At 37.5% G+C, this 26977-nt stretch overlaps 1 protein-coding gene across 1 annotated transcript; it reads right to left on the bottom strand.

Moving 5' to 3' along the window:
* Positions 1-7822: 7822 nt before the first annotated feature.
* DIRAS2 (DIRAS family GTPase 2) lies at positions 7823-26971 on the bottom strand. Its single transcript, XM_026866422.1, has 2 exons — positions 26841-26971; positions 7823-11924 (listed from the first exon to the last, which is right to left on the bottom strand). The coding sequence occupies exon 2, from the start codon at positions 11881-11883 to the stop codon at positions 11284-11286; it is 600 nt and encodes a 199-aa protein (XP_026722223.1). The 5' UTR covers positions 11884-11924; positions 26841-26971; the 3' UTR covers positions 7823-11283.
* Between the last annotated feature and the right edge of the window lie 6 nt (positions 26972-26977).

Raw genomic sequence — 26977 nt, 5'->3', positions numbered from 1 at the left:
TCTAAAGTCCACTAATCCTCCTGGTGGTGTCTTCTGCTGCTTCATACACCTGCTACTGTATTCTATTGCAACTACTATATATCATGCATTACCATACTGTGTGCATTTCATGACATCATTTTTACCACTAGTAGTAGTATTAGTATAACATATGCTTGTTATAAAGCAATGCATTAGAGGGACAGTATTATTTTGTACCTGTGCCAGGATGACTATGAGCTATCCTCAGTGACCGTGATGGATCTAACTGAACCTTTATTTTGCATCTCATCTGCACAAACCTCAGAGATATCTGATTATAATTTTTAAAAATTATTATTAAATTAAAAATGAATGAGCATGAGTAACAGAGAAGGAGAGATTAGTATACATAAAATCACTACTCCTGTACAGGCAGTATTTACTTTTAAATGGGTTAAATTTTTCCAGGTTTTTCAAAAACTGAGCTATTTGGTGAAGAGAATTCATGCTAGTCAAAAAGTCAGTGAAATGTGGACATCTGTTTGCTTCTTGAACTAGGCTGGGATCTTTGACTGCGTCCATATAATCTACTAATAAACAGAAGACATCATGTACCTCCAGCCTTCAGATCCAGAAAATTTATAGGTAAAGTTCGCTGCATTTGAAACCTGATCCCCTCAGAGAGCACTCAGTTCCAGAAGGTTCATTTTTAAATGTCATATTCAGCAGATATCTCTCCGCTTTAATTAACATACTACACAAAATGTTTAAATCTTTTTCCCAAAATTCCATTAAATATTAACAATTTCACTTAATATTAAATACATTTCCACTAGTATTACTTCCTAGGTCAGATTTTGTTCTAGTTTAACCTGTGCAAATCCAGAATACTGTCATTGATTTGAGCAAGAACAGATACACCTTCTCTGTCTGTGTCTCCGATTTACTTGTGAATTCCTGTGTTGTTAACCTCTGCGTGGTGGTGTCTTTCCTGCCTGTGTAAATCTAATCATCACATGGTGCATTCTGCCTTTCTTTTAGTGATGTTTCTTAAAGTACTCAAATATGATCTTTAAGCGAAACGCTGCCTCGTGGTGGTATTCCATATGTGTGCACTTAATGCTTTTATCCTAAGGGAAATGAGCATGATTGAACACATTTGGCTCTGGAACTGTGAATGGTATATTCTTTTTTTTGCGTTCATCTAATCCAAACAGGCAGAAATAGGTTTCAGAAACACTCTGTTTGGTCAGGTGCTTTGGCAAGAACGAAGGCCAATGTTTTCCTTCCACTTAGCCTGCAAACCTACCTTCTTTCTCACAGAAGTAAATGTTCTTTAAAACAAATACTTTAAAAGTAATTTATGTAAATTAGCCTCAAAAAAAATGAATGTTCCTTAGAAACCTGAGCAGTGTAAATAGGGAACAAATAATACCTATCATCAGTCCCTCCAGATTTATACTACATCTTTGCTTTTTAACAAGGAAGTAATAAAAAACCTATGTGATCTTCAAGACATTTTCCTCTCCACCGGAGAGAAAGCACTAGACTGAGACAGAAAACCTGAGTTACATCCTACCATTAACTAGTTTGTAATTCCTAACTAAGTTTTTGTGTGAGATTCTTCTTTGTCTGTTGACGTACAAAGTCATATAAACGTATTATGTTGTACATATCTTGTTCAACTATATCAACAGAAAATGCTTATATTCGATCCTCTTATTGTTCCAGAAGAAGAAAATAAAGGGAAGAAGTTCAGAATATAATTTTCATTGATGATCATCAGTCACCATCTTTTTCAGAAGGATCATTAAGGCACATTCACTGTCCTTCTTTGAGAGCTGTCTGGATGTGTCAAAAATCACAAAAATGTTTCCCAGTAGATCTGGAAAATTCTGCTTTTCCTAGTCGGAAATATGTTATTCCAAAAATCATTCAATCTGAGCTGTTCCCACTAGTTTGGGGGATTTCTATTTCTAATCCTGGCCAATGCCATAGGATAAGTGGCATGATATCTATTTATTTATTTATTTCAATATAGCCAGTCTTCTTTGACCAAATGAGCCACTGGTCATACAGGGCACATGTCCACTCAATGAACAAATCTAAGCCAGAGACTACTGAACTTAATTTCTTCTATTTTCCCCCCTAAATTCTTTCAAGGATTGAGCATCTGTTCTTTACAATTCAAAGAAGCTAATGGGAATAGTCTCTTTTTCCCAGAGATTGGGGATTAAAAGAAAAATCAATAAACGCAGCATGATCCTCTGCAGGTAACTTTTACTCTTCAGTTGCTTGCTCCCTTTCTCACACCATGACGCAATTAAGACCTTTTGTCATTTAAGTCTTTCCCCAAGTGAGCAAGGACGATCATGTCAGTGAAAAAAAAAGTCATTATTTTAATTTTCCAAATCATGTTCTTTTTGAGGCTGAGGTGAGAACTCCAAATTTGTTTCACAGGAAAGCTGGCTTTAAATGAACGCTCAAGAACACTTTAATCTAACATGGTCTTTCCTTATTAAATTTCAAAGATAAAACTAACCACCAGAGACCTTTTCTTTTAAAAAGAAAATCTCCTGCAAAGAATACTTAAATAATGTTATACCTTACAGCCTAGGCAACACCTCATGTTCACAGCCAAAAGTAACTTTTCTAACCTATAGGTCAGTGTCTACACTGTTACACATGGTGATGAATCCCATTGAAAAGGGATTCCTTCCCTATGAAAAGGAAGTAGTCTACAGCTTTCAAAAGAGCAGTGGGGTGACAGCATGTGATGGATGTTAGGGTAAGACTGGCCAGAGTCTCCTGCTGGCTGGGGTTGGGTCTGGTGCATGGCATGCTCTGTGTGAACTGTCAGCTAACTGCCTGTGCTTGCTTAGGGGTCTGTGCTGGAGCATGGCATAGGTGACCTACAAGCAACCAAATTTAGAGGAACTGAGGAGGTACTAAAGATTTCTTCTCAAGCAAACACAGAGGGCTTGGAGTACAGTCCTTCATTACTCCCCCTGCCTGTACTGTGAGTTTCTCTGTGGTGCTATTATCACCACGGTGGAGGTGCAGTCATCAACAGCTGAGGGGCTTAGCAAATGAAGTTGGAGGGAGACAGTTATTTTATTTTGACACTGGAGTATTTTGAAATGAGAGCATGAGGGGGTAAATTCTGATGTGTCCAGAGGGAACAGATTTTTACCCTGTGTTGTAAGTTTGAAAGATATGATAGATTTTGAAAAAATGACAGCTATTTTATAAAACAGCATTAAAAGAACATAAAGAAATGAAATTTTAACTTCATATGTTTTGTAAGTTTCCTGCATCTTTGAGAAGAAAAAAGTTGTTCCAGTTTTATGCATAAGGAATTTGGGCACATGGGTATTAGTCATTTTGCTACAGATCAAAGTTTTAGTTAGAAAAAGAAAAACATTTCCTAAAAGTTCCCTTTTGTAACTTATTTACAGGTTTATCTTTCTCTTGGTGCAGTCATTCCCCATACCAAAAAAGTCAACAATATTATACCGTAGAGTCAAAAAAGTTGCTGTTTGTTGCCACACCAAGTCCACTGTTACCACACAAAATTGTTGAAAACAAGCTGGAAATCTCAGGGGCAAATTTATTGCAAACTAACCCAAGAATGAGTTTGTTCTTTGACATTCAGAAAAAAATTGAACTTGCACATACCTCCATGTATTTGAATGTTAAAATACACGAAGCTGATGCTGTTCCTATTCAAGCTTCTGGTTTGTGTTCTAAAATACCCATTTTAGTGATATTTCAAACCATAAAACATATTTGTGTGGGAAATGGATGATTAATACTGTCTCTACAAATGACTTTCATATTTTTCTCTTGAACTTCAAATTTTAATTGCCAATACACTTTAAAAATCTCTTGCTGAAAATAGTCCTAATGTGAAAGTTTCTTTTCCTAAACTAACTCAAAGACCCAGAAGAGCACTAATTTCAAGTTTCTGAGGAAACACAACTGATGGGCTAAAGAAATCTATATAACTATGTATAACTATATATAATACATCTATCTAGCTACTAGCTTGCTTTTAAAAATACATTATCTCATACATCTGTATTGTACAGAATAATAATATGATTTCTTGACTGCAATGCAACATTGATTTTTTAATTAATCTAACTTCCATAAGAAGCTTAAAGTGGTGCTGCCTAAATGATCCAACAATATTCAAACTATGGTAACCTCTAGAGATGCAGAGCTGCAAGTAAAAACACAGTCAGTGAAGGCCATACAATAAAGCTGAAGTGTATTACTTTGGAGACACATCCTTTTTGAATCTCCTCACATCACCATACTAGCTCACAATATACAAATCTCACTTATTTATACCCCTGGACAAACATGTCATATATACCTATCCCACATCATCAACTCTACAGATTTTGACCTGTTCTGGACTAGACTTATCAGTGGGAAAAACAATGGTGCTGTGGATCCACTGTTTTGATCAGTGAATACTAGAGGTGCCTTTTTCATTCAGGAGATACTACATTGAAGTAAACACATATTTTTTACCTGTTAGTTGTTGAACAGATCTGTTTTTGTTCTTTTTGGTAGCTGCTATATTACATCAGTGTGAGGCATTTTCATCGCATCTATTGAGGTACGTGCTAAACTCTATTTCCACAAATTTATAGCTGGGCTGCAAATGTTAACCAGAGGCTTTCAGTGTTACCACCTCTGCCGTGACCATCACAGCATGGGCAGTGTCTGCCAGGGCAGAAGTGATCCGCCTGTGCTCCCTGTACCCATTCCTGCCCACTGCACAAGAGGGAACTTCAAGCCACCCTGCATGTCTCAGGGCAGTGCTGACCCTGAGGTCTGATCTTTCCCTCTTTCTCAGACTGCCCATGTGGCATCACCTACTTCTAGAGGAGGGGAAAAAGCACATCAATGCCTGTGGTGCTCTATAAACCATTTCCAGCAGACAAGGGAGAGCTTTGGCTGCAGTGAAGACAGCCTCGATGGCTGCTCTTCCCAGGGAGAGGAGAAGCAGGAAAAACAGCCAAACAGAGGCACTGCTGCTTCTTTTCCTTCCCTCTCAGTAATAAAATTTTGTGTTTGTATCCATCTGGCTTTGATGGCATTTTCTGCAATCTGGGTATACTTTATATGCTGTTACATAACTGACAGGATTTTTTATTATTATTATTATTTTTTGCATGGGAATGATTTAACAGATTATACCTCTGATTACTGGACTTGTCAAATTATTTTGAACCGTTTGTTGGTAAGTAATTAATCAATTAGAATAGTCCTCTACCATAGTGGGATTACTTGGTGGCTTTTGTAAAATGACATTCAGCTTTGGCCACTAAGTAAGCAGAAGTTCATGACAAGATTAAGTATTGCTTAGGCTTTTAGCATAAGGCCAACCTTAAATTCAGATTTGAGTTTGAAAACAGGAGAGCAGCCATAGATGAATATGGTTTTGGCAGCAAAAAGGGAAGGCAGAATTTAAGATTGTTTCTTTTACCCCAACCTGGTTTTTAATGTTCATATTGACTGCTCCTTGATCTGGGTGATTGTTCTGTGACCTAATGGATTTTATTGTTAGGAAAATTTCAAGTATATGCAGTTGACTTTTTTACTCCTTTGTTTCATCCTTACTGAATATTACCACTGAAATGATACATATTCACCTTCTCTCCATATTCAGCATGCCCAGACAATCCACATTCCATAATCCTGCCTCTTTCTTTTAACAGTCTTTCACCATTTGTTAGTATGTGAACATGCTCTTCACAGAGCCATATATAAAGGGATTATCAATTAGACATTTACAGACATGCTTCTATAAAACTACCCTGACTCCCTTGCTGCTATATTAGACTTTGTTGTTTCAGTCAGGTTTTAATTTCATGGTAAAGGACAAGCCTTGAACAGTGTGAGGTTTGTGGCAAGAAAGGACCTGGTGTTCATGCTGCAGGGTGGTCATGGCTATAGAGGTCATCTCCTCTCAACTGAAGGGAACACCTGGCTCTTCCCATGCAGTGGGAAAGAGAACCCCACCCACCCTTCTCCTCCCTGCTGCCCACTTCTCAGCTGAGGTAACTGCTTAGTCACTTTCCTGCATTTTGCAGATGAGTTCTATAGATGCTTAGCCTGGGGAAGAGCTGGATGGAATTACTGAGCATTCACCAGAAGTTTCTGCTTTTGAAGAACTGACCTCCCTGGACTAAAGTGGAAGGAAAAGAGAGCTAAAATCCTGTGGTTAGAGAGTGTGTTCTACACAGGTATATAAATTAGCTGTCCAGTGTAGAGCTGCTTTTATAAGGAGTTACAGCTTTGACAGATCACTGAGCGAGGATCAATTGCTCTTCCTGTGTCACCGACTGTTGTGATGTCTGTAACAGCAGTGTTCATTAGTGCAGCTCAGTGTGACCACTAAATATTGATTTTCCCTTTCAAAATGCATTTAAGAGTCCTCACTGATCTCAGAATTTCCTGAGAAATAGTAAGTTCATGTAAAACCTTCTGACATTCCCATTTTTTACTCCCTTTCTGCCAAATATATTCCTCCTACCTCTTCATTACAGTGATCCAACTGTGCAGAGGACAAGTGGCCCACAGGTAAAACCTGGAATTAAATTCATATGCCTAAATATACAGTGCCATTATATAATTATTTTAAGAGTGTCTAACCTTGAATAAACTAGTAAATCGGTCGATAGTCTGTTTTTAAGGACCAAGCTGACCAGCAGCAGGAATTTAACCAAATTAAGAAGGGATGTACCAGAGACAAGGGGTCTTTACAAAAGCACTGATGAAAGCTGCTGTAAAGCATATATATGTTACAGTGATTGGCACCTCAGTGCTCTCCCCATGTCTCTCTGAAAGCTAATGAAAAACGATGCTCCTCCTCTTATATATGGCAAAAAATTTTTGCCATACACCCCTTATAGAAAAACATCTGCCTTTTTATTTCCTGCTTTTTCTACCAGAATGAATACAAATCCAATGGCAGCTTCCATTTGACAGACACTCATCCACAGCTTTCAGAGCATCAGGGTAGAAATGCACTTGTAGAATCTATTGTGGGCCATTTTTTTTGGTATCTGAATGAAGAATAAATGCAGTGAGTGAACAACAGATGTTCCTTTGCACTTCCGTTATAATTTTCAATAGGTCTACTATGACTCATTATAAAAAGTAGCGCTCAACTGAGGTAAACTATATGAAACAAAAAAAGGCTTAATGATTTATCTGAATTCTATATTCTTCTGGCTAATTTAGAGAAGAGCTTGTATACTTCACAAGGAGCATCTAAGTACATACTTTCAGAGGGGCTCAATCTCTGCTCTCCCCCTCTTTGCAGTTTTAGTGGAGTTGGACTTTAGACACCATCAACTACACGAAATAAACTTGTGGGTTAATTAGAAAATGTACATAGAAGGTGGGTGGGACATGCCAGTTAAAATGCTAGTGAACTAAATGTGACAAGTATGTATTCACAACTTTGAATGAGGGTATGTGTAAACATTATTTTAAAGAAAATTAAAAAATATAGCCTAGCTTTCAGAACTAATTTGGTTTTGTGATGGCCAAAAGAAACACTCACTGATAATCTGTGCTTTATAAAGGTAGTTTGCTTTGAAAGTGTAGGTGTTTGCCACAGTATAATAAAAGAAAGGTAAATGTTAGATAATACAGCTTCAATTCTCTCAGGACTTTTCAGGAGTCTGATTTGTATAGCTGAAGACTTCAAGACACTGCCTAACATAAGAATCTATTTTGATATAGAGAACTGCCTTTACAACTTTTTAAAAATGTATACTTAATATACCTATGAAGCAAACACAAAACAGGCACCAACAAGGCTCCTTCCAAATTAGTGTTTCAATTTAAAACTTTATTTTATATGTTCAGAACATCACCAGAAACATAGAAACTTGTAGGCACAAATGACTTCATATCCAGAGTTTTTGAATAAAATATTTGCTAATGAAATCGCAACAACACATTTTTATGATAACAATATATCTTAATATTTCATATATACTTATAAAAGTCATGCGTTGTAAAGACTCATTTTGTCTAGATCATGTTTTCTGGGTGCTAAAATTCACTGTAGATCTTACATGTTTTAAATATGTCATCTTTTTTCTGTACATTTTAAAGTTTATTATACGGATATTACATTCCCAAATAAAACACAAAATGTAATAAAGCTGTATATTTGCTTTATTGACTTAAAAACTTACAGTTTTTCCCCATATTTAAAAAAAATAATTGTATGAGTAATAGCAAAACAAATGTTTTAAACCAGCTCACAGGTATGTGATATGTAAAATCTAGTAGTATAAACTAGGATGACAATGCAAGGGTATAAAATGTGTTCTCTTTTGAGTCTGTGGTCCATGAGTAATATTGCTTCTGTACTGGCCTTGCTTTGACACATGCAAGTCCATGAAATAATTCATGGCTTATTATGTAGCAGGTGAAGAATCAACTGGGAATTAAAGGAAATGGTCCTCAAGCCTAACAAATGGCAGCTATTTAATTTCCACTTTTGCCATACAATTACTCTTTTCTTGCTATGAGGCACATTCAAGAAGCCCAGGGCCAAATTTCATTCTGTAATATCCTTGCTGTCATAACCTTTTAAGTAATTCAGATCCCCTATATTCAACTTCTGCAAGATTCTTTTCTATACAACTAATTCCTCCAGGTAAAGTAATAATGTTAAAAGCATCTTTGTCATCATATAACATTTTTTTTTTTTGAGTTTCTATCATTATTCCATGCTGGCAGCTTAGGCAAGTGTCATGTATGATAACCTTTGGCACCAGCATTTTAGCATCAGTGGGACACCTCTGTACTGCTGACCTCTGTGTGTGACCATTACTCCTTAAGTGTGATCATTCTTTTGATTTTCCAGTTTTGTTAGTGGAATCCAGTGCTGTGAAGCTGAGTATCATCAGCCATTTGATTACAAACAGACTAGATGTACAAACATTTATAAGTCTTAATAAATGTAGTGTTTTAAAATGTTTTTCACCCCTGAACTGGAAATACTGTTTGATTTCTTGACAGACTGACAAGATGAAGATGCACTTAGTTGAATAAGCCACACCAGTTTTCTTTATGTGTTTTAAGAGCTATGTAAGAATGTGAAGAGACAGTCTGACCAAATGCAGAGCAAGCACTGGACTGGGACTGAAGAGATCTGCTTTTGTTCCTGGTCTGCTGGGTAACTTATATGCAGTTGCTTCCTCTTTTTGCCTCGGTTTTACCACCTGAGAAGTTAAGATAATGATGTTGTCATTTTTCTAAAGTGCTTTCAGATTTATGGAGGAAATGCATCATGTAAGAGACAGGAATTTATTGTTAAGGAAGAGCCTTAGATTTTTTTCATGCTCTAATTTTCTCTTCTAATGCAATGAATTAAACACAAAAAATTTTGCCTTCTTTGAAATCGGGAGTTTTATGGTTGATTTTAGTGGTGCCAGAATGTCTTCTGAGTGAATGACAAAAGCGTGAATGCTCCTTTCTAGACAGTGCTAATAGCAATTCTTGCTCAAAGAAATGTATGCTATCTCTCTGCCTGTGAAATGTCTACACTTGTTTGAAATGTGAAAGGTAAGCAAACAATAATTCTGAGAGGAACAAAGTAACAATTTTAAATGCAAATACTGCATTTGAACTGCTCCTAGAAGATATTTATTATGCAACAGCATGCATACTAATAATACTAGTATTTGACTGCATTTTCCCATACTATAATTTTGACATAAACATTTACTCAAAATACGGCAGCTTGTTTTTATTATTTCAAAGCAGTTCCTTAGGTGCAAATTATAGCTTATACAGTTTTTATGTGTCCTTTAAAAAATGTATGTGCTTCTTTTGTCTTAGGTGGTCTCTGTTATCAGGATACATAACTTTATTCATTCATATTAGTTTTTTAAAAAGCTTTGGAGAGAAATACAGAAAGGCTCACATTTTGTACACTTCTTCCCTTTCCAAAGGTTTTGAGAAGAGCAGTGTCCCCTGACAGAGAGGTTTAAACCCTTTTTTTCTATTCTGAACTTTGTATTGCATTGTAACACGGTACTGTCTGCAACTCTTAATATATCAAATCCTGTAGTACTTACCCACACAAATCTTCTCTTAGAGACTCTTGTGGGCCTTAACTCCAGATATAGGATTTAGTTGTATAAATAGTCATAACAGTTCAAATCAAGAGTTTAAATGGTAACTATAAAACCCTTCAGACAGTATAAAGGCAGTAGATCCAGTAAAGCATGAATGCAAAACCATGCTAGTTGGAATATAGTAATGTAAAGATGTTTTACTCAACTAATGTGGTAATTTGAATAAAAACTTTGTATACTACACCGACCCCTCTCCAGGGGTACCACCAGTTCAACAGGCTTTCAGTTTGTTCTCTAAGCACACCATGGGTTCATTAAGCCATCAGCAGCATTTGAACTGTGCCTTTATCAAAGAGGCTTTTGTAGGGGAGTCCCCAACCAATACTCCCTGGGGAAGATTTCTGTTTGGATATGCATACCATTTTTTATACAATCTCATGTTCTCCACAGGCAAACATCTGAAATGTATTGTGGCCAGAAGCACAGGTCATTCCTGAAGTGATGAGTCCAGAAAAGATCTCCATGTCTCCTACAGGGGCTGGTCTTTCCTCATCCTTCAGCTCAAACACGGCATCATCCTGGAAAGAAATTTCTTTCTGGGGGGTAGATGGATTATCTGTTGCTTTTAACTGTGCTACCCTCACACTTCCTTCTAGTGTGAAATACTTCATTTATGTGGCAGATCCGAGACTAACTTATGCATGCTGACCCACCAGTCAGTTATGAAAATTGCACAGAATTTTTTTGTCCACAGCATTTTGAAAGGACATGAGAATGCCACCCAGTATGCATTTATACGTTCTACATTTCTTCATGGCCATTTCTCTTCATGGCTATCTTTCTTCCAACATTATGCATTGCCTTCTCTTGCAGTTATATGTGAATGTAAATAAAATAAAGTTGACTTTCCAAATCTTTCACATTATGCCGAGGATGAAATTTCTTTTCTTCTGTAAGTTACAAAATTAGATATCCTGGTCTTTCACTTCACTCACCGTCTGCTAGAGTACAGGATTTTTTAATTGTTGGCTTTTTCCATAGTAACCATAGTAACTAATTTTCTCAAATTCCAAATATATTTTTTTTTAAAAACAGATACTAATAAATAGTGTCTTGCATGGTAGATTGCTGTCTATAGGTTTTACATGGGTATTGGCAGACAGGTGAGACTGCATGACTGACTTCTGACAGTGTAATTTCACATTACCACACATTTGCCTTTCAGCTTCTCTTTCCTTTTCTGCTGCTTGTTTTTTTTGCCATCAATTTGTAAACTCACAGTCCTGCGTTTTTCTAGGTTTAGCAACTCTTGGAACAACTCTTTCACATTGTGGTTCAGCTTGGCAGAGGTCTCCATGAAAGCACATTTCCACTTCTTAGCCATGGCTTCTCCCTCACTGCTGTCTACCTCTCGATTTTGGTTCTCATCATTTTTGTTCCCCACCAGCATTATTGGAATGCTTTCTACATCTCCTTTTATCTGACATATTTGTTCATAGATTGGTTTGAGTTCCTCCAACGATTGTCGGCTGGTGATAGAGTAAACCAAAATGAAAGCATGTCCCTTAGAAATAGAAAGACGTTGCATGGCTGGAAATTGATGGCTCCCTGTAGTGTCAGTTATCTGCAAAGTGCATATGCTCTTATCGCAGCTGATCACCTGCCGATAGGTGTCTTCAATGGTAGGGATGTAGCTCTCTCTGAAAGTGCCCTTCACAAATCTCAAGACCAAAGAACTTTTGCCCACTCCTCCAGCTCCAAACACAACAACCCTGTAATCATTGCTTTGCTCAGGCATGTTTCTCAGTGCATCTGTTTCTCAGATAGAGGGAAAAAAATCTGGGAAAGAAAATGATAAAAACAAGAAGACAGACATTAGTACAAGTGCACTTTGTGGTATCTTTTCCAATCAGAGAAATGAATGTGATATGAGTGATGGTATGCTAGTTTTAATAATTTAAGAAGACGCAGTGGGTTACAGAATGATTTATTGCAGTAGTAAATTTAGGATTTGCAATCTGGCATGGACTGGTAAAAGTTTCAGTATTCTTTCTACAGGACTAATATCCCCAGAAATAAAAAGCTGCATCTGGGAAATAATATTTCAGCAAGGCCAAGGCCTGAATAAATTGTAGTAGCTGAATTACTCTTCTGTCTCTAAAACAAGTCTCCCCAAATCATTGTTGAAATATACTGATATCTACATGTATGACAGTCAACCACTCTAGACAAGCCACCTCTTCAGTACTTAGGGAATTTATCTCCACTGCAACTGAAAACACTCTTGAGTGACATCTAAGACATACTTGTAGCTTATTCAGCAGTAGCACCAAGTATGGTTTGTTTGAGTGTGTATGCCCCACTTCAATGTGTTTTTCTACTTGCATTTCAGGTCAAAGAGTACATTTTGCTAAATCAAGATTGTTCATGTTCAGTCTGCCTTTTCATTTAATCTTTATTTCACAAGAGATGATATTCGATAAGAGACATGCTACACTTATCAGAAAGGTTGTGCAGGCGTCTTCACAGCATTTTAAAGTGGCTTATATTGTCAAGGTTGGCAAATGCATATGTCAAAGGTCACAAAACTCTGAAATCCCTCGTCAGTTTCCCTTGACATAATCTGTCTGTAAACAGCAGGACCACAAATATCGTCATCATTACCAAATAACAGAAATGGTAAAGCTTTCACAGGGTTGAAAGCTGTAGAATTCATTGAAATAAATGTGAAGATGAATTCATCCTCCCATCAGTAGCCGCTTATTAGGTACACAGCATGTACAAGTCTCTTTTTATACTTAGTGAGATTTAATCAAATAAACACTAAAAAAAAATGAGCCCTAGAAGTTGAAAAGAGTCTAGGATATTGTTACTTTTCAAACCAAAGCTAGATATATAAAAAGTACATGTGGAACAAACTGCAAAATTTGCTCACCTATATTTGTTCTCATGAAAATGGGCTCAGTTAATAGAGACCCTTACCCTAATGGTTCCAGGTGATTGAATTTGCCTGTTGCAACATTGCCTGGGTAGCAGCTAGTCCAGAGGGGTTTTTCAGTGAATAAGGAAAGCATTCACACTATCTCTTCATTGCAGCAGAAGGAATTATTATATTGCAGGGCATGATTTTAAGGTATCCTTTGCCTGTCTAGCACAGGGAGAATAGGAGTGATGCTGGAGAGGTATGAATGTGAGTGGAGTTCCCATGAACTTACCCCAGTTGCCAGCCCACACTGAATTTTGTGCTTCATCATATTTGATGTTGTTGCTGCCTGTGCCAGTTAGACTAAAACTATGGCTAACCTTGCTGCACTAATTTCTCTATTTCGCTCTTCAAACATATCCTGATTTTGTTATCCTTCTTGTCCAGGGCATCCTATCCTGTCCTAATTCTAATGTCTGAGTAAGCTGAAAACATCCGTCTTTAAATAATGTGTTGGATGAAGGAGTTGTACTTCTTCACCTGCCACATCATAGGCAGAATAACCCATGCAACTGGGGATGCTAATCCTGAGGCAAAGTGGAGAGCTGTCATAGCTCTGCCTACCCAGCCTGGCTTGAGGCAGAAGGCAGATTCACCCCTTCCATCCCTCCTACGCTGCAGTCACTGTCAGTCTTAGACCCTGTTTAAATATAGGGAAGATTGATAAATAAGTGTTCATCCTGAGGCACTGAAGCAAAATAGTTTCTCTCTGACAGCAGAATTCAAGGAATGGAAAGAAGCGTAGTCTCAGAAATCAGTGGTCTATTTGTTTGTATACAAGGAAAAACCTTCTGAGGAGCAAGGAGAATAAGCCAGCATCTCATGCTGTTGAGAAAACAAATGAAACCAAAGTAGCTAGCAAGAAATGAGAACAGAGGTAGCTAGCAGGATGTTGTTCCACTGAGAATAAACCTGTACCTAAGAGCTGCAAACATGCAAATTCAGAACAGTCGTAGAACTTAAAGACATGGGTGACTGAACAGAATGAGCCACCGTAAGAATTACAGTTTAATAATTTTTGTGAGCAAGAGAGAAAACCATGGCTTAACAGGAACAGCTTCAGCTTTGCACAATCAGATAAAATCATAGTCTAGGAACTATGTGATGATGAGAAAAAATGCACTATGAGAATTTTCACTATGAAGATCAGTGAAATGCAGAGTAAAGAAATAAAATTTGAAAAGCTAGCTGAGTGTACTCCTGCTATATTAAACCGTGCTTTAAGCATACTCAGAAGTCTCCAAGAAAACTGGCACATACGGTTGCCCAAATGTTAGAACAAACTGAAATGTGGCACTTAATGGCACGAAGTATTAAGCATCCAAAAAGCTTCTAAGGTGTTCTGGTTTCAGCTGGAATAATGCTAATTTTCTTCCTAGTAGCTGGTACAGTGCTGTGTTTGGGATTTAGGATGGGAATAATGTTGATAACACACTGATGTTTTAGTTGTTGTTAAACAGTGTTTACACTAAGTCAAGGAGTTTTCAGCTTCTCATATTTTCCTGCCAGCAGAGGATGGGAGTGCACAAGAAGCTGGGAAGGGACTCAGCAAGGACAGCTGACCCAAACTATTGAAGGGGTACTCCATACCATATGATGCCATGCCCAGCTGATGACATCTGGGGGGAGTTGGCTGGGGGACACTGTGGCTTGGGGCTTGGCTGGGCATCTGTCAGCAGGTGGTGAGCAATTGTATTGTGCATCACTTGTTTTGCATATTTTTTCCCTTCCTTTTCTGTCCTATTAAACTGTGTTCATCTCAGTCCATGAGGTTGTTTTTTCTTTTCTGATTCTCTCCCACATCCCACTGTGGGTGACAGGGAGAGAGTAAGTGGCTGTGTAGTGCTTAATTGCCAGCTGGGGTTAAACCACAACATAAGGGAACCTGAAATAGCATGGTAACAGTCTTCAAATACATAGTAAGTCATTGCAAAGAGAGAGAATGCACATCTGTAGTGGAAAAAAAAGAAAATTAATGGGCTTTCATTGTAGAAGAGATTCACATTAGTCAATAGGAAAATTTTACAGTGGTAAGAAGAGCACATCTATTGCTTAGGGAGGTTTTGCAGATTGTCCTTGGAAATGACCATAGAATCACAGGATAATCCAGGCTGGAAGGATCTTTGGTCCACCCTGCTGGTCACAGCAGTGTCATCCATGAGACCAGACAAGGTTGTTCTGTCCTGTCAGGGTTTGAAATCCTCCAAAATTTCCCACAGTCTCTATGGGCAACCTGCTTCACTGCTAAACTACCCTCAGTGTGAATTTTTCCCCCTTATACCTATACTGAATTACTTGTGTTTCAACTCAAATGTTGTCTCTCCTCCTCCCACTGTCCATTGCTGTGAAGGGTTTGACTCCATCTTCTTGGTGGCTTTCCTGTAGGTTTTGGGGGGCTGTTCTTTTGTGTCCCCTGAACAGTGCCTTCCCCAGGCTGAACCAGCCCTTGCCCCATAGCCTGCAGGACAGGGCAGTGCTGCAGCCCAGGACACCTCGGTGCCCTTGATGCCCTCATCTGAACTTGCTCCAGTTTATTGCTGCGTTTCTTCTGCTGGGGCTGCCCAAACCTGACCAACTCACAGCTGTTGTCTCCTGAGTGCTGGGTGACTGGCCAGGCTTCTGTTCATACAGCCCAGGAGAGAGGGGGCCTTTGTTGTGGCCAGGGCCACTGCCGGCCATGCCCAGCTCGCTGCCCACTGTGGCCCCAGGGCCTCCTCCACAGAGCTGCTACTCAGATGTTTAGTCTGTCCCACTTGCAGGTCTGTTAGTCCTAAAGATCCTCAGTTTTAGCAAGATAGAAAACACAGGTTATTTTATTCCTTGTTCTGCTCAGGAGCTGGGAGCAAACAGAACAAAGACCTCATGCAAGGCTTTTTGATCATGCAAGAGAAAGTCTTCCTTAAATAATTTTTTACCATGTGGTTGTATTCTCTGTGTGGATCTGGTCAGAGATCCTCCTGCAGTGAAAATCATTTTGTAAGAGTGTGGTGCACTTTTGTGCACCAACTGTACATTTGTTAAGGCTTTTCATACTGCCCAATTAGTGTATTGAATTTTCTTTGTCTTAAAATATGTTAACTAAAACACACAACAGGACAAAATAAATTACCACATTGTCTCATCAGCTTTCAATATTCTGGCCAATGTGGGTCTGGAAAAATTAACTTTAAAGAAGTCTGAATTTTTAGATGTAAATATTTCTTCTGATTCATTCATACTTTGAGAATCCATCTGTTTCATAATCTGCACGTAGCAAACAGAAGTTGCTTTTTACACTTGAAAACTGACTTGTTCTTGAGTTTGTGTGTAATAAAGCCCCATTTGCTGCCTTTTTTACTTTCACAAACTACATCAGTGAAAATTTACTATCATCTGAAGTGTCAGTTTAACTAAACTATCCTCACTTAAAAAGGCAATTTTCATACAATACATTTTTAATTGTTTGGTTGCAAAGTTAAACGAGTTAGTGAGTCTCCATACACCTTTGCTGACTTAGTTCTGTGTATTTTCAGAAGCTCCACTAGCAAAAGGCTTGAGTTGTTCTAGCTCAGCTGCTGTGGTTGAGCTCAACAAGCTATTCACTGGGACAAAAGGCTACCACCAGTTCAAATGGAAATACAGACTGTTACATTGGTCTGCATTCTTTCCCTAGCTGTTTCTGACATGTCAGGTAAAAGCACTCAAGGGTTGTTCCTACAGAAGGATACAGTTTAAGGATGGAGTCATTTTAACATAAAATCAATTATTTCGTTATATAGTAATAACAAAAGTATGCATTTTAAAATGTTTAAACAAAGTACTTTGCACTATAGATTATGCATTTAATAGTTCAAACTCTCAACATTCTTTGGGTGACTAACTACATGTGGGTGTGTTAACACTAAATTGATGTCACTGATCCTGTTTTAGCCACTCATTCTCCATAGTTGTCTCCCATCTTTAATCATTTTTTATGGTCTAACTTTTCTACTAATTCTGTTTGTGACTTGCATCTTATGTTTGTATTTAAGCCATGAGTAACATATGCAGTAACTGGCAAAAGGTACAGGGAGGCTGAAAAATAACTTCTGAAAATTAATCTACTTGAATACTTACCCTTAGAGTAACATGAGATTATAATCTTACAGCTGGTGAGCCCTTCCAGTTTGTACTTGAAAGTAGGTATAGAAAAAAATGCACACTCTCCGGTCTTTCCACAGTTTTGGTTTTGTTGCAAGAGATTTTCATCATGTTTGCATTGTTAGATCTCCATGAAATGTCACAGGTTGCAAATTTCTTTGAAATGGTTCAGCTAGATGGCATCTTTTAGGGTAGCATTTGTTTTATAAAACAACCTTATACTACCTCTTCTGTTTGGAGTCAAAGGCTTTGATTGCATCTGAACTGATCCAGTTCTTGAGGTTTTATAATGTCCTACTGAGATGTCAGTTTGATATGCAATAACAGCAATTGTCAGATGCTGTGTATTAAATTCCTGAAAGCTCTTTTTCCTTGGGTACTATCACCTCACATCAGTCAGTGATTTTTTTTTTTTTCTTAAGTCTTAGGAGATGTCTCTGTTTATATGTCCATTATTCTGATGAAAATCCAATAAAGTACAAGCAATGCATTTAGTTCAAAAGCTTGCACCAATTTAAATTAACAGTCCATCCGGCTATCCAGTGATGCAGAGATACAAGGTCCAAGGTGAAGAATAATACCAAATGTAGTTACAGGTAAGCTGGATTTCAGTACAGTTGTAAGATTAATGGCCATTTCACCATATCAGAGGTGAGAAAGGTATACATTATTTACATACAAAAGGGAAAGAGATCTCTGCAAGTTTTTACTTGTTGTCCATCATGTATATAAACAGGCATTTCTCAGGCAGTATTTTCACTATATCTGCCAATTAACATGGGCTTGAAGAATGGGCATTCTTTTACTCCCAGTGTCTTCATCCTTTACTACAAGACTCGCTTTTTCATTATTTTTTTCTCTTTTTTTTTGCTTGCTTTGCTTTAGTCTTTTCAAATTAATGGGAAGTTGGACATGTTTGAATACAAAATGATAACAGTAAAAACAGCTGCTTCTTGAAAAATGAGGTTCTAGTCCATGTGGAAAGCACTTTTTTAATTCTCATTCTGAACAAAATGTTCTTTCAAGGTCTACTTCTTGATGGTCAGCTAGTGTAAATCGTGACTTCTTCACTGCACAAATGCTGTAGCAATTGTGGTTTATGTTAGCTCTGGCTTTTTTTCACATGTTTTTGCCATCCACGTTAACAGAGAAAATTATTTTCATACTGTTATGCCCGTGTTATTGATATTTGAGCAAAGCCTCATCCAGAGATAAGTATCCATTCAAAATGCCTCCTTTATTTTCTTATCACGCTTGTATAAAATAAGAAGACGACTGGCCAAGTCATATCAATGGACTATGTATGGCTTCATAGTACTAATGAAAGTAATTAAAATTATTTGGTGCATTTAGACTAAAACTGCTACCTGAATTTGCTTTGCCATATCAAAATTTCAGCTTGACAAGTTATTGTGACATCATGACTTGTTTTCAAAATGTTTACCTATATATTGGTGACTTCCTTACCCTTGAATTTAAGTCTCTGATGCTTCTGTTACCAGATACTATCCATAGATTGCTAGATAACAAATATTAAATATTACCTATTCATAACTGTTACAACTTTTAAGATTCCTTTACAAACCAAAAGTATAGGGAAGGGTGCCAGATTTTGGATCATACCTTCTCCCTAGAAAAAAGAAGTCTTGAAATGCAAAAAAGTCTTTCACATATGTGAAGTGAGATTTGAATATAGTAATTGATGGTATTTTGCTCAAGGTATTTATACAGTGCCAGGAATCATTAAGCCATTTGACCTAAAGTTTCTCTGTTTTATTTTCACTGTCTGCAGTGTAGTTTGAACAAAGTAATTTGTTTTATTCCTAAAACGAATACTTTGCCTACAGCTTTTCCACCTAATGATAACTTTCTGAAAAGCAGCCTATTGATCTAGGAAAGGTGATTACGCTGCTGCTGCTGAAATGTTGATAATTATTAAAATTAGCAGCTTCCAGAAAGTTCTTGGACTCTAGCATCAGTTTTGCTGTTGTTTCATAGTAATAGCTTTGGTTTTTCATTAGTCTAAAAGCTCAAGATAGGAGACCAAAGTTTATGCAATTGGTCACTGCAATTGGTCACTGAATGTTGCCCAGTGTTAACACTGATTTCAATTAAGAATTGATTTCAAACTGAAGAATGGTGGAGCATGGTCTTTCAAAATCATGGCAATACTGCTTGATCAGTGAAGACCAAATCTCCTGCAAGATTTCCAGCACTGAATGGCCAAGCAGTAACATACTATTTACTGAAAGAAAGCTGACGGTGTCATGTACTGTACTGTTATCATGAAAAGGAAGATGGGCACTGTTTGATTACACCTTTAGGTCTCAGTTCAGCAAAGTCCTTAAGAAAGCACTTAAATCATGCACATTTTCCCATCTCTTTTTTAAACTGGGCTTAAGTGTGGTCTAATTGAACATTATTTATAAAGTCTGTGTATATAGCACTTGTGATGTAAAGGCTGTTTACATGGAGGAAAGATTAAGAAAATCAGTGGTTTTTGACAGGTCAGCATAGATGCAGCAGTTAGAGGTAACATGGGAATTTTTCAATAGAACACATCTTGTTGGCCAAACAGCATTTAATTATTGAACACTGAAAGGAACTTAATAATCTGACTTGAAGATCTGTGTAGAAGTTACCAAGTGTGGCCAAAAAAGATCTGAATGAACAGAGGCTTTTGGAGTTCCAGATTTATTTTCACAGTCAATACAAAACTGAATGGCATAATATGTCATGGCAGAAAATGGCAGAGCTTTTCTCAACTATCGTTTGAGAGAAAAGCAAATCTAACTTAACTTAATTCTAACTTAAGAAAAACTTAATTCTAACTTTTATATCATCAGCCAGAAGGAAGCAGACCAGAACAAGTTACAGAGAAAATGGCATCTTCAATTGAAAAAAAAAAAAAAAAAAAGTTGCATGTCATAAACCTGCTGTTTCTCTCTAACACACTGTCCTTGTTACAGTATTTCTTGATCATCTAAAAGTAAGAGACAAAATCAGACCTTCTTATTCAACATATTCATAGGAAGCACAAATTCAAACTACAATTTCAATTTTTTTCAAGTGAAACAGTTTACATTTTAGAGCTAGACTCTCTACAAGGTTTGAATTGTTTGAATTTGCATAGAAAATTAATCATTTAGAATTTTCTAACTGAGATGAAAGTAGTGGTTCAGTCTGTACAAAACACAATGGGACTGAGAGAAAGCAGAAAACTAAAATTGCCCTGTACGACAAGAATGTCAGCGAAGTGTGTGCTTTAGAGGAGTTTGGACTAGGTGATCATAGCGTTTGCTTTCAAGTATTAAAAAAGAAAAAGGGGGGAAAAAATTGCTCCCTTTTTTTCCTTGTTGGCTAAGTGTTTCTTGCATTTTGGTACAGATTCTTCACTACATTACAAATGCACGTGCTACACTACAGATACAATCTAGGTATCAAGCAAAGATTTCAATTTTAGAAAGTTTTTTCAGAGATGTTCTCTAAGACGTTTTGCAGATTCCCTTCATACTGCTGGCCTAACATAGAAGAGTAATAGAAAGGACAAGGGTCTCTCAGAATAATTTGTCCCAGTTTTGTTCCGTATTTGCAGAAGTGGAATATTGTCCTAAGAACATCTGTATGTAAAGGAGGCAGAATCCAGTCCCTATACTGTTTTGTGGCCACAGATGCCATCCTCTGCTTTAGAAAACTGTCATATTTTCATCACACCAGTGTTGAAAAATCTCATTGCCAAAATAATGCCTTTCCAAAACTGTTTGAAGCCCTATAAAATAGCATATCAAACAAACACCTTCATTAAACAAAAAGCCCAAACACACAGCTGTCACAGTAAGAAAATCTTTACCAGTGCTTGGGCTAAGATACAGCCAGTAGAGATTGTGACAGAAATATTTTTGCTAAGCAAGAAAGAAGTGGAAAAAGAAAGGGGAGAGAATTAGATGAGTTTTCTACTGGGGCAATATGAAGCATGGGTTTCTGAAATTAGGTTTAATCAAAGTGGCATTGCTTGTTGAAGAAGCAGGCAGGACTGGTGATGAAAGAATGAACGATGCAGAAGGGTCTGTTGATCTCCTCTGCTAATGGTTCATGTGCAGAAAATGAAGAAGGTGCTGGACCCAATCCAACAAAAAGCTTTAGAATTAGGAGTACACTTAAATGATTTGCTCTGTTGTTGCTCAGAAGCTTTCAGAACTAACCCTTGAGTAACTAATGAACCACTACTGTAAAACAAGATTCAGCATCACTGCATATACTCACCGCACAAGAAAATCTTCTTTTCATGCAGAAAAAGCAATCATGTGCTACGTTTACCCAGGGTGGACAGGTGTCCTACTGGTTGTCACTTCCTATTCAGTGAATTGACTAATCTTAAAATTAAAAATGGAGAATTTCATGACTCAGTTCCTGTTTAAATTCAGGCTTTGCTTCAGGCATGTTAGACACTTCATTGACCTAAACAGAGCTACTCGTATTTATTTATCTGTTCAAGCATTTTGGTAAAACAGTATCTTAAACTTTTAAGTGCTTATGGTCAAAACTCAGTGAGAAATGGCTCAGAAGCCTTTGCATATGTGCAGTTAGGTATTAGTGAATTCACACATAGAAATAAAAATGTCAAGGTAACAGCACGGTACTCAATTCCCTATGGGACTGGCTTTTTTCAGTCTTCTCCCCAGCTTAACAGGCCAAACACTGTAGTTTTTGTTCAGTATTCAGTAGATTTAATTTACCTGAGAAAAGATGGAAAGAAGGTTTTATGTTCACCTTTCAACAATTAGAACATTATGCCATTGGGTAGAGCAGTAGGGTTATTAACTGGAATTTGTCACATACAAACACAGGATCAGATACTCAGGCTGACCTTTTAGCCCCTCTGTTTTTTAACTGCAGAATATTCTTTTTGACAATTAGCTATAACTTTACCAGCTGTAGTAAACATCCACCTCTCCAGATAACAACTACCCAAACTAGGTGACTTTTTGTTCTGCATCTTATGGGAAAATGTGTGGAGCTTGTTTTCCTGAGTGGAGAAAGCTAGAAATGTGAAAAAACTAAAAAATCCCAAACCAACAAGGAAAATTTACCAAATAATCATTTGACTATAGAGGCTTTGGAGATTCATGATAAAAATCCCTGTCTAGGCGATAAGCTAGTTCCATATAAAGGTGTATATTTACAAAGAACCATGTCATCCATGGAAGACTGGTTTCCATTCAGCAAAGGAAACTGTACAAAGACCAGTGGCCTTTTTGCCTTCACACTGTAGTCCTCAACTTCTTAATGTTAATTTGAGACTATTTGCACAAATCTTCTATAGAAGCAGAATTATTAAAGCTTATGGGATTCTGATTTATGAATATAATTCCTGTAATTAGTTTCCCTTGCCTGGGCTGGAAAGGATACCTTGATTGCTGTCCTGACCACTGGAACATTTCTGATACTCTTCCACAGGCCAAATAATACCCCATTCAAAACAATGTGGTCTACACTGACAACATCAGTATTTGTCTTGCTGTCCTATCTGGATATGGTAACTCCTCCAAAACCACTACCAGCCAATATAATATATATTTTGCAACTGGTTTGTTGGGCAATAACTTGTGAATAGGTTAATACAGTGGGTTTCAGGACCCAGAAGGATCCCTGACAAATAATTAAGTAATGCATTCCCATTGTTGATAATGTTTCCAGGCACTAGTAGGAAGTCTGTGTTTCCACTGAATTTTTTCTGCAAATCAAAAGGGTTGAAAATGAGCAATTAAAATACAACTGTGGGGTATGATACAGGAATGACAGCTTTCTGACAGGAGTTTCTAAATGTTCACAAGAAGGTCTTTGATGTCCATGATGTACCATTTATAACCTGGTTTAGGGAGAAAATGTTATTTATTTTTCTTTTTACTGTAAAGTGTATTTTTTAAGAATTAAAAAACCCAGTACTTTCACAAAATGGAATACTTTCCTTACTGAAACTTTTTTTAACTTTTTAAACAGAAAAGCAATTTTATACTAATCTTCATCAGTCCTCAGTTTTCAGTACTTTCTATTCTGAAGTAAGAAAAAGGTAGGTTTAGCCTTTAGAGTAGTCTATTCTCAATTCATGTTTCTTTTCCTTGTAGCAGCAGCCAAAACTGTAAAAACTATATTCTAATGATTAAAAAACACTTTCTCAGTAACACATGGTATCATTGTAATATTTGAGTGGAAAAACTGGAAAAACACTGGTGTTTTTTAGTTGGGTTTACAGCGATATTTTAGCTACTGATGGTAGCTAACATTTTATTATTTAAATTAATAAGCTAACTTTTTCAGAACAGATAAAAACTGTCAGTCTAGACTTTCAGGGAATATAAAAATAAATAAAACTAAATAAAGATAAATAAAAGAAGTTAAGTCTCCTTTTCTTAGCTTCACTTTAATTTTAACTGGACATTTTGGGAAAGAAACATCTGCAGTCAAGGAATGGATTTGCTCTCTTCATATGGCATATTACTACATACATACTTTAAAAAAAGATGCTAACAGTCTGTCATAACTTCATTGACACTTATTCATATTTAACTAAAACAAATTCCATCACCTGCTGTCAGAGTGAGGGTGATTGCATTTTGCTGCCATAGTGTACTGCTGCCCTGTACAGTCAGAATAATCAGAGACTGATTTTCATCTCATTCAATTCAAATTTATGTGCTCAAGAGGAGACCTTCCCGAGCTCTTGTGAGTGGAAAAGTACATTTGCCACAGCCGTGCCACACCCTCTTTGACACTTTGCTATTCCTCTGATACTCATTTCAAGAATTATACAGTAATCAATATTTTGTGATTGAAAACAAATCAGTATTTGTTTTCTCAAACAGGCAAAATAAAGTATGTTCTTTTTCAATTCAAATGTACCGTTGCATTGCCACTTGGTGTATCTTTTCCTCTGCCTTTCCATCAGTGAGATAAGATAATTTAACGCACTTTTAAATTTCAGTGCAACAATAAGGATGCAGTGAAAGTGTCTGTTTGTTGATACTTAGAAACCTTTGCTTGGGTGCAAAGTAAAAAATAGCAAACAGAAGAAATTTTCAAGATTTTTTTTTTTTTCCCCCTGGTACATTTAAGGAAATTGTTCAGTTAAAAGGGAAACTAATATTGCTAAAATTATGTATTCACATTTCACAAAAATTGTCATTTTTCTTCCTCTATGTAATACTAATAATTGTTCAGTCAGGCCTACTAATACAAAGTATTAAGGGGAAAGTAACAAGATTTTGTAATTGGCCCTATGTACCAAACCAAATCTCCCACAGCGAACACTGTTTCAGTTTAAGTGTACAAATGGCCTGACACTCATACACAATGTTGGAGCTGGAACATTCAAATGCAGCTTATTATATATTACAGAATAGTTACTGAGGTACACCGTGAATTGAAAGGAATCCAGTGTAGTATGTAAATCAAAACCATAAAAAAGCAAGAAAAGGATAAGGTTACAAAGAGAGGAAGAGGAAATATGGAATTGAATGGGAACATTCTGTAGGAGCATCTTTGAACCAGAATACTGTTTATTGCTGTTTTAAAAAATAAGCTAAGTTTGAGGCAATAAGCACACTGTCACAACAAAAGTGGGTCTTTGTTTTCTCACACATGATGGCGGGATCTTCACATGGGCAGGTGTGCTGGTTAGAACAAAAGAAAGTTATGAGGTGATCCTCAAAGGAAAGTAGAAACAGCACTAGTAACCTCAGAAACAGCATTATCAGTTTATATATTATCCACTATTTTTGTTGGTACCACAGAGACTTCAGTGCCAGTATAACATAATCTTGACCACTTGGCCACAAGGAGCCATGCCTCTGAATTCAAATTGTCTTCCAAAGAGCTCTGCTCTGCATTGAGAAAGGGATATTATTCATCCTGATGACCATCAGGGCTTATGTGTCTGCTGGTGTAAGCAACAGTGCAGCAAAACCTAAGAGAGAAATGTGCTTTCATTTGGCCCTGAAGTGAGATATGTGGAAAACTGGGGTTTCCAAAGACACTGACCCATTTGCAAAGATACTTTTAAATGCAAGCAACATCCAGTGAAAAGTGAAAACAGCATTTAGTACAGAAAGAGACGTTCTGGATCGTCAAATCAATTTCTTTGCTATTGCAGGCAACCATTTCACATAATCCCTTCCATCATGTTCCAGCTGAAAAGCATTTAGAGCCTTTTCTTTCTATCACTTCAACAAGAAGGTAATTTTGGAACCTTGTTGTTCTAAAGGTTTGAAACCTTCCAGCCTAAGTGTATCCACAGCCCACTTACACCCATTCGTACTTCTCTCTTCCCAGGGATGAAGATAAAGGGCTGTACATTTCAACCACTCCCCCAGTTCCATAGGTCCATTTATTTGCAATGGTATTTGAACCTGTTTCATGTTTGAACAGTTCTTCATGCAAGAACCTCAGAAATGTGGTGTGCAGTGTGAGAGAGGGCATGAAACCTGAAGGGACAGCACATTTTGTAGCCCCCTGAATGATGATATTCTGTGAGAATTTGGCACTGCTACCAGCACAGCTGGACCCCAGGGGACAACTCCTGAACACAAGTGAGGTCCATCGGTCAGAAATGTAAAAGGGGAGTGGGGGGTGGCAGGGTGGGGCAGGGGAAGCCAAAATAGCCCTCTGATGGAGGATTCAAAATTGTGAGACCTGCAAACATAAATACAGTAAAATGTAAACCCTGGCAAAGGTAAAACATCAGTTGCAACAGCTTTGTTTATGTGGAAACGTATGGGGATGCACACATTACATACCTATACGTGTGTGCATTTATAAACAGACATATATGTATGCATGTATGAACAGGCATTCATGAAAACAAGACATTTGGAAAATGCTATAAAAACAAAATACATCAAATCTTGTTGTTCTATTTCAGGCTCACCCCGTTGTGACCAAGTGCTGCAGCATACAGACCATCCCACACTTCACGGGGAAGACAGCAGGAGAGGAAGTATTATTAAATCTTAATTCAGTCACTCACAGACACTTGAGAATGGCCTTTCATGATTTATTTCCTTTCATTCAGTTGAGAGAGGCACAATCTATTGAACAAATAAAACACTGCCCGCCTGTCAGTGGAATGCTGCAAAGTTGTATTTGTTTCAAAGAAAGCAACACCTGGAGTTATTTTATACAGACTCAACATTTTGTATTCTTTCATCACATTAAGTTAAAATGTATTTCACTAAAAAAAAAAAAAAAAAAAAAAAAAAAAAAAAAGTCCTTAAAACACAGCAGTGTCAGCAGTATAAACTAGGGCAAAATTCAACACATTGAGTTTTAATGAAAGCTTAAAAAAAAGATTACGAAGCCGTTGCTAGCATCCCAGCACACAGGAAAATCATATTGTTAAACTGGTCAGTGTGCATATGACCAGCCTCTGGCTTCCCTGTCAGCCCCAGTTCAGAGCACGGCATGTTCTCGACATAAGAGATATGCTTAGATCAAATCTTGCAGTCGTAACTCACGCAAAACTCTATTGACTTCGGTGGAAATTTTGCCTGAGTGAGGGATGGATTTTGGTCAGAGGAAATAAAGACCTCTAATCTCAGTGCAAAGCTATGGTTCTTGTACGAAGTAACGTAGTAAAACAGCGGAAAAAAAAAAATTACCTCTGTGGGAACAGAGAGCTCGAACCGTTCAGTTTCTGCCTGTCATCGCACCGGCTGTCCGCCCTCGCTGCGCTGCTTCCTCCACCAGAAAGGAGTCCCCGTCTCAGCGCAGGGGGCTGCGGCTCCGCGGCGGGCTG

Source organism: Athene cunicularia (assembly GCF_003259725.1).
Source record: "Athene cunicularia isolate RWA chromosome Z unlocalized genomic scaffold, athCun1 chrZ_part2, whole genome shotgun sequence".
In the NCBI taxonomy this organism is placed as follows: domain Eukaryota; kingdom Metazoa; phylum Chordata; class Aves; order Strigiformes; family Strigidae; genus Athene; species Athene cunicularia.
The sequence above is the reverse complement of the archived record's forward strand: the minus strand, read 5'-3'. Positions and strand labels throughout refer to the sequence as shown.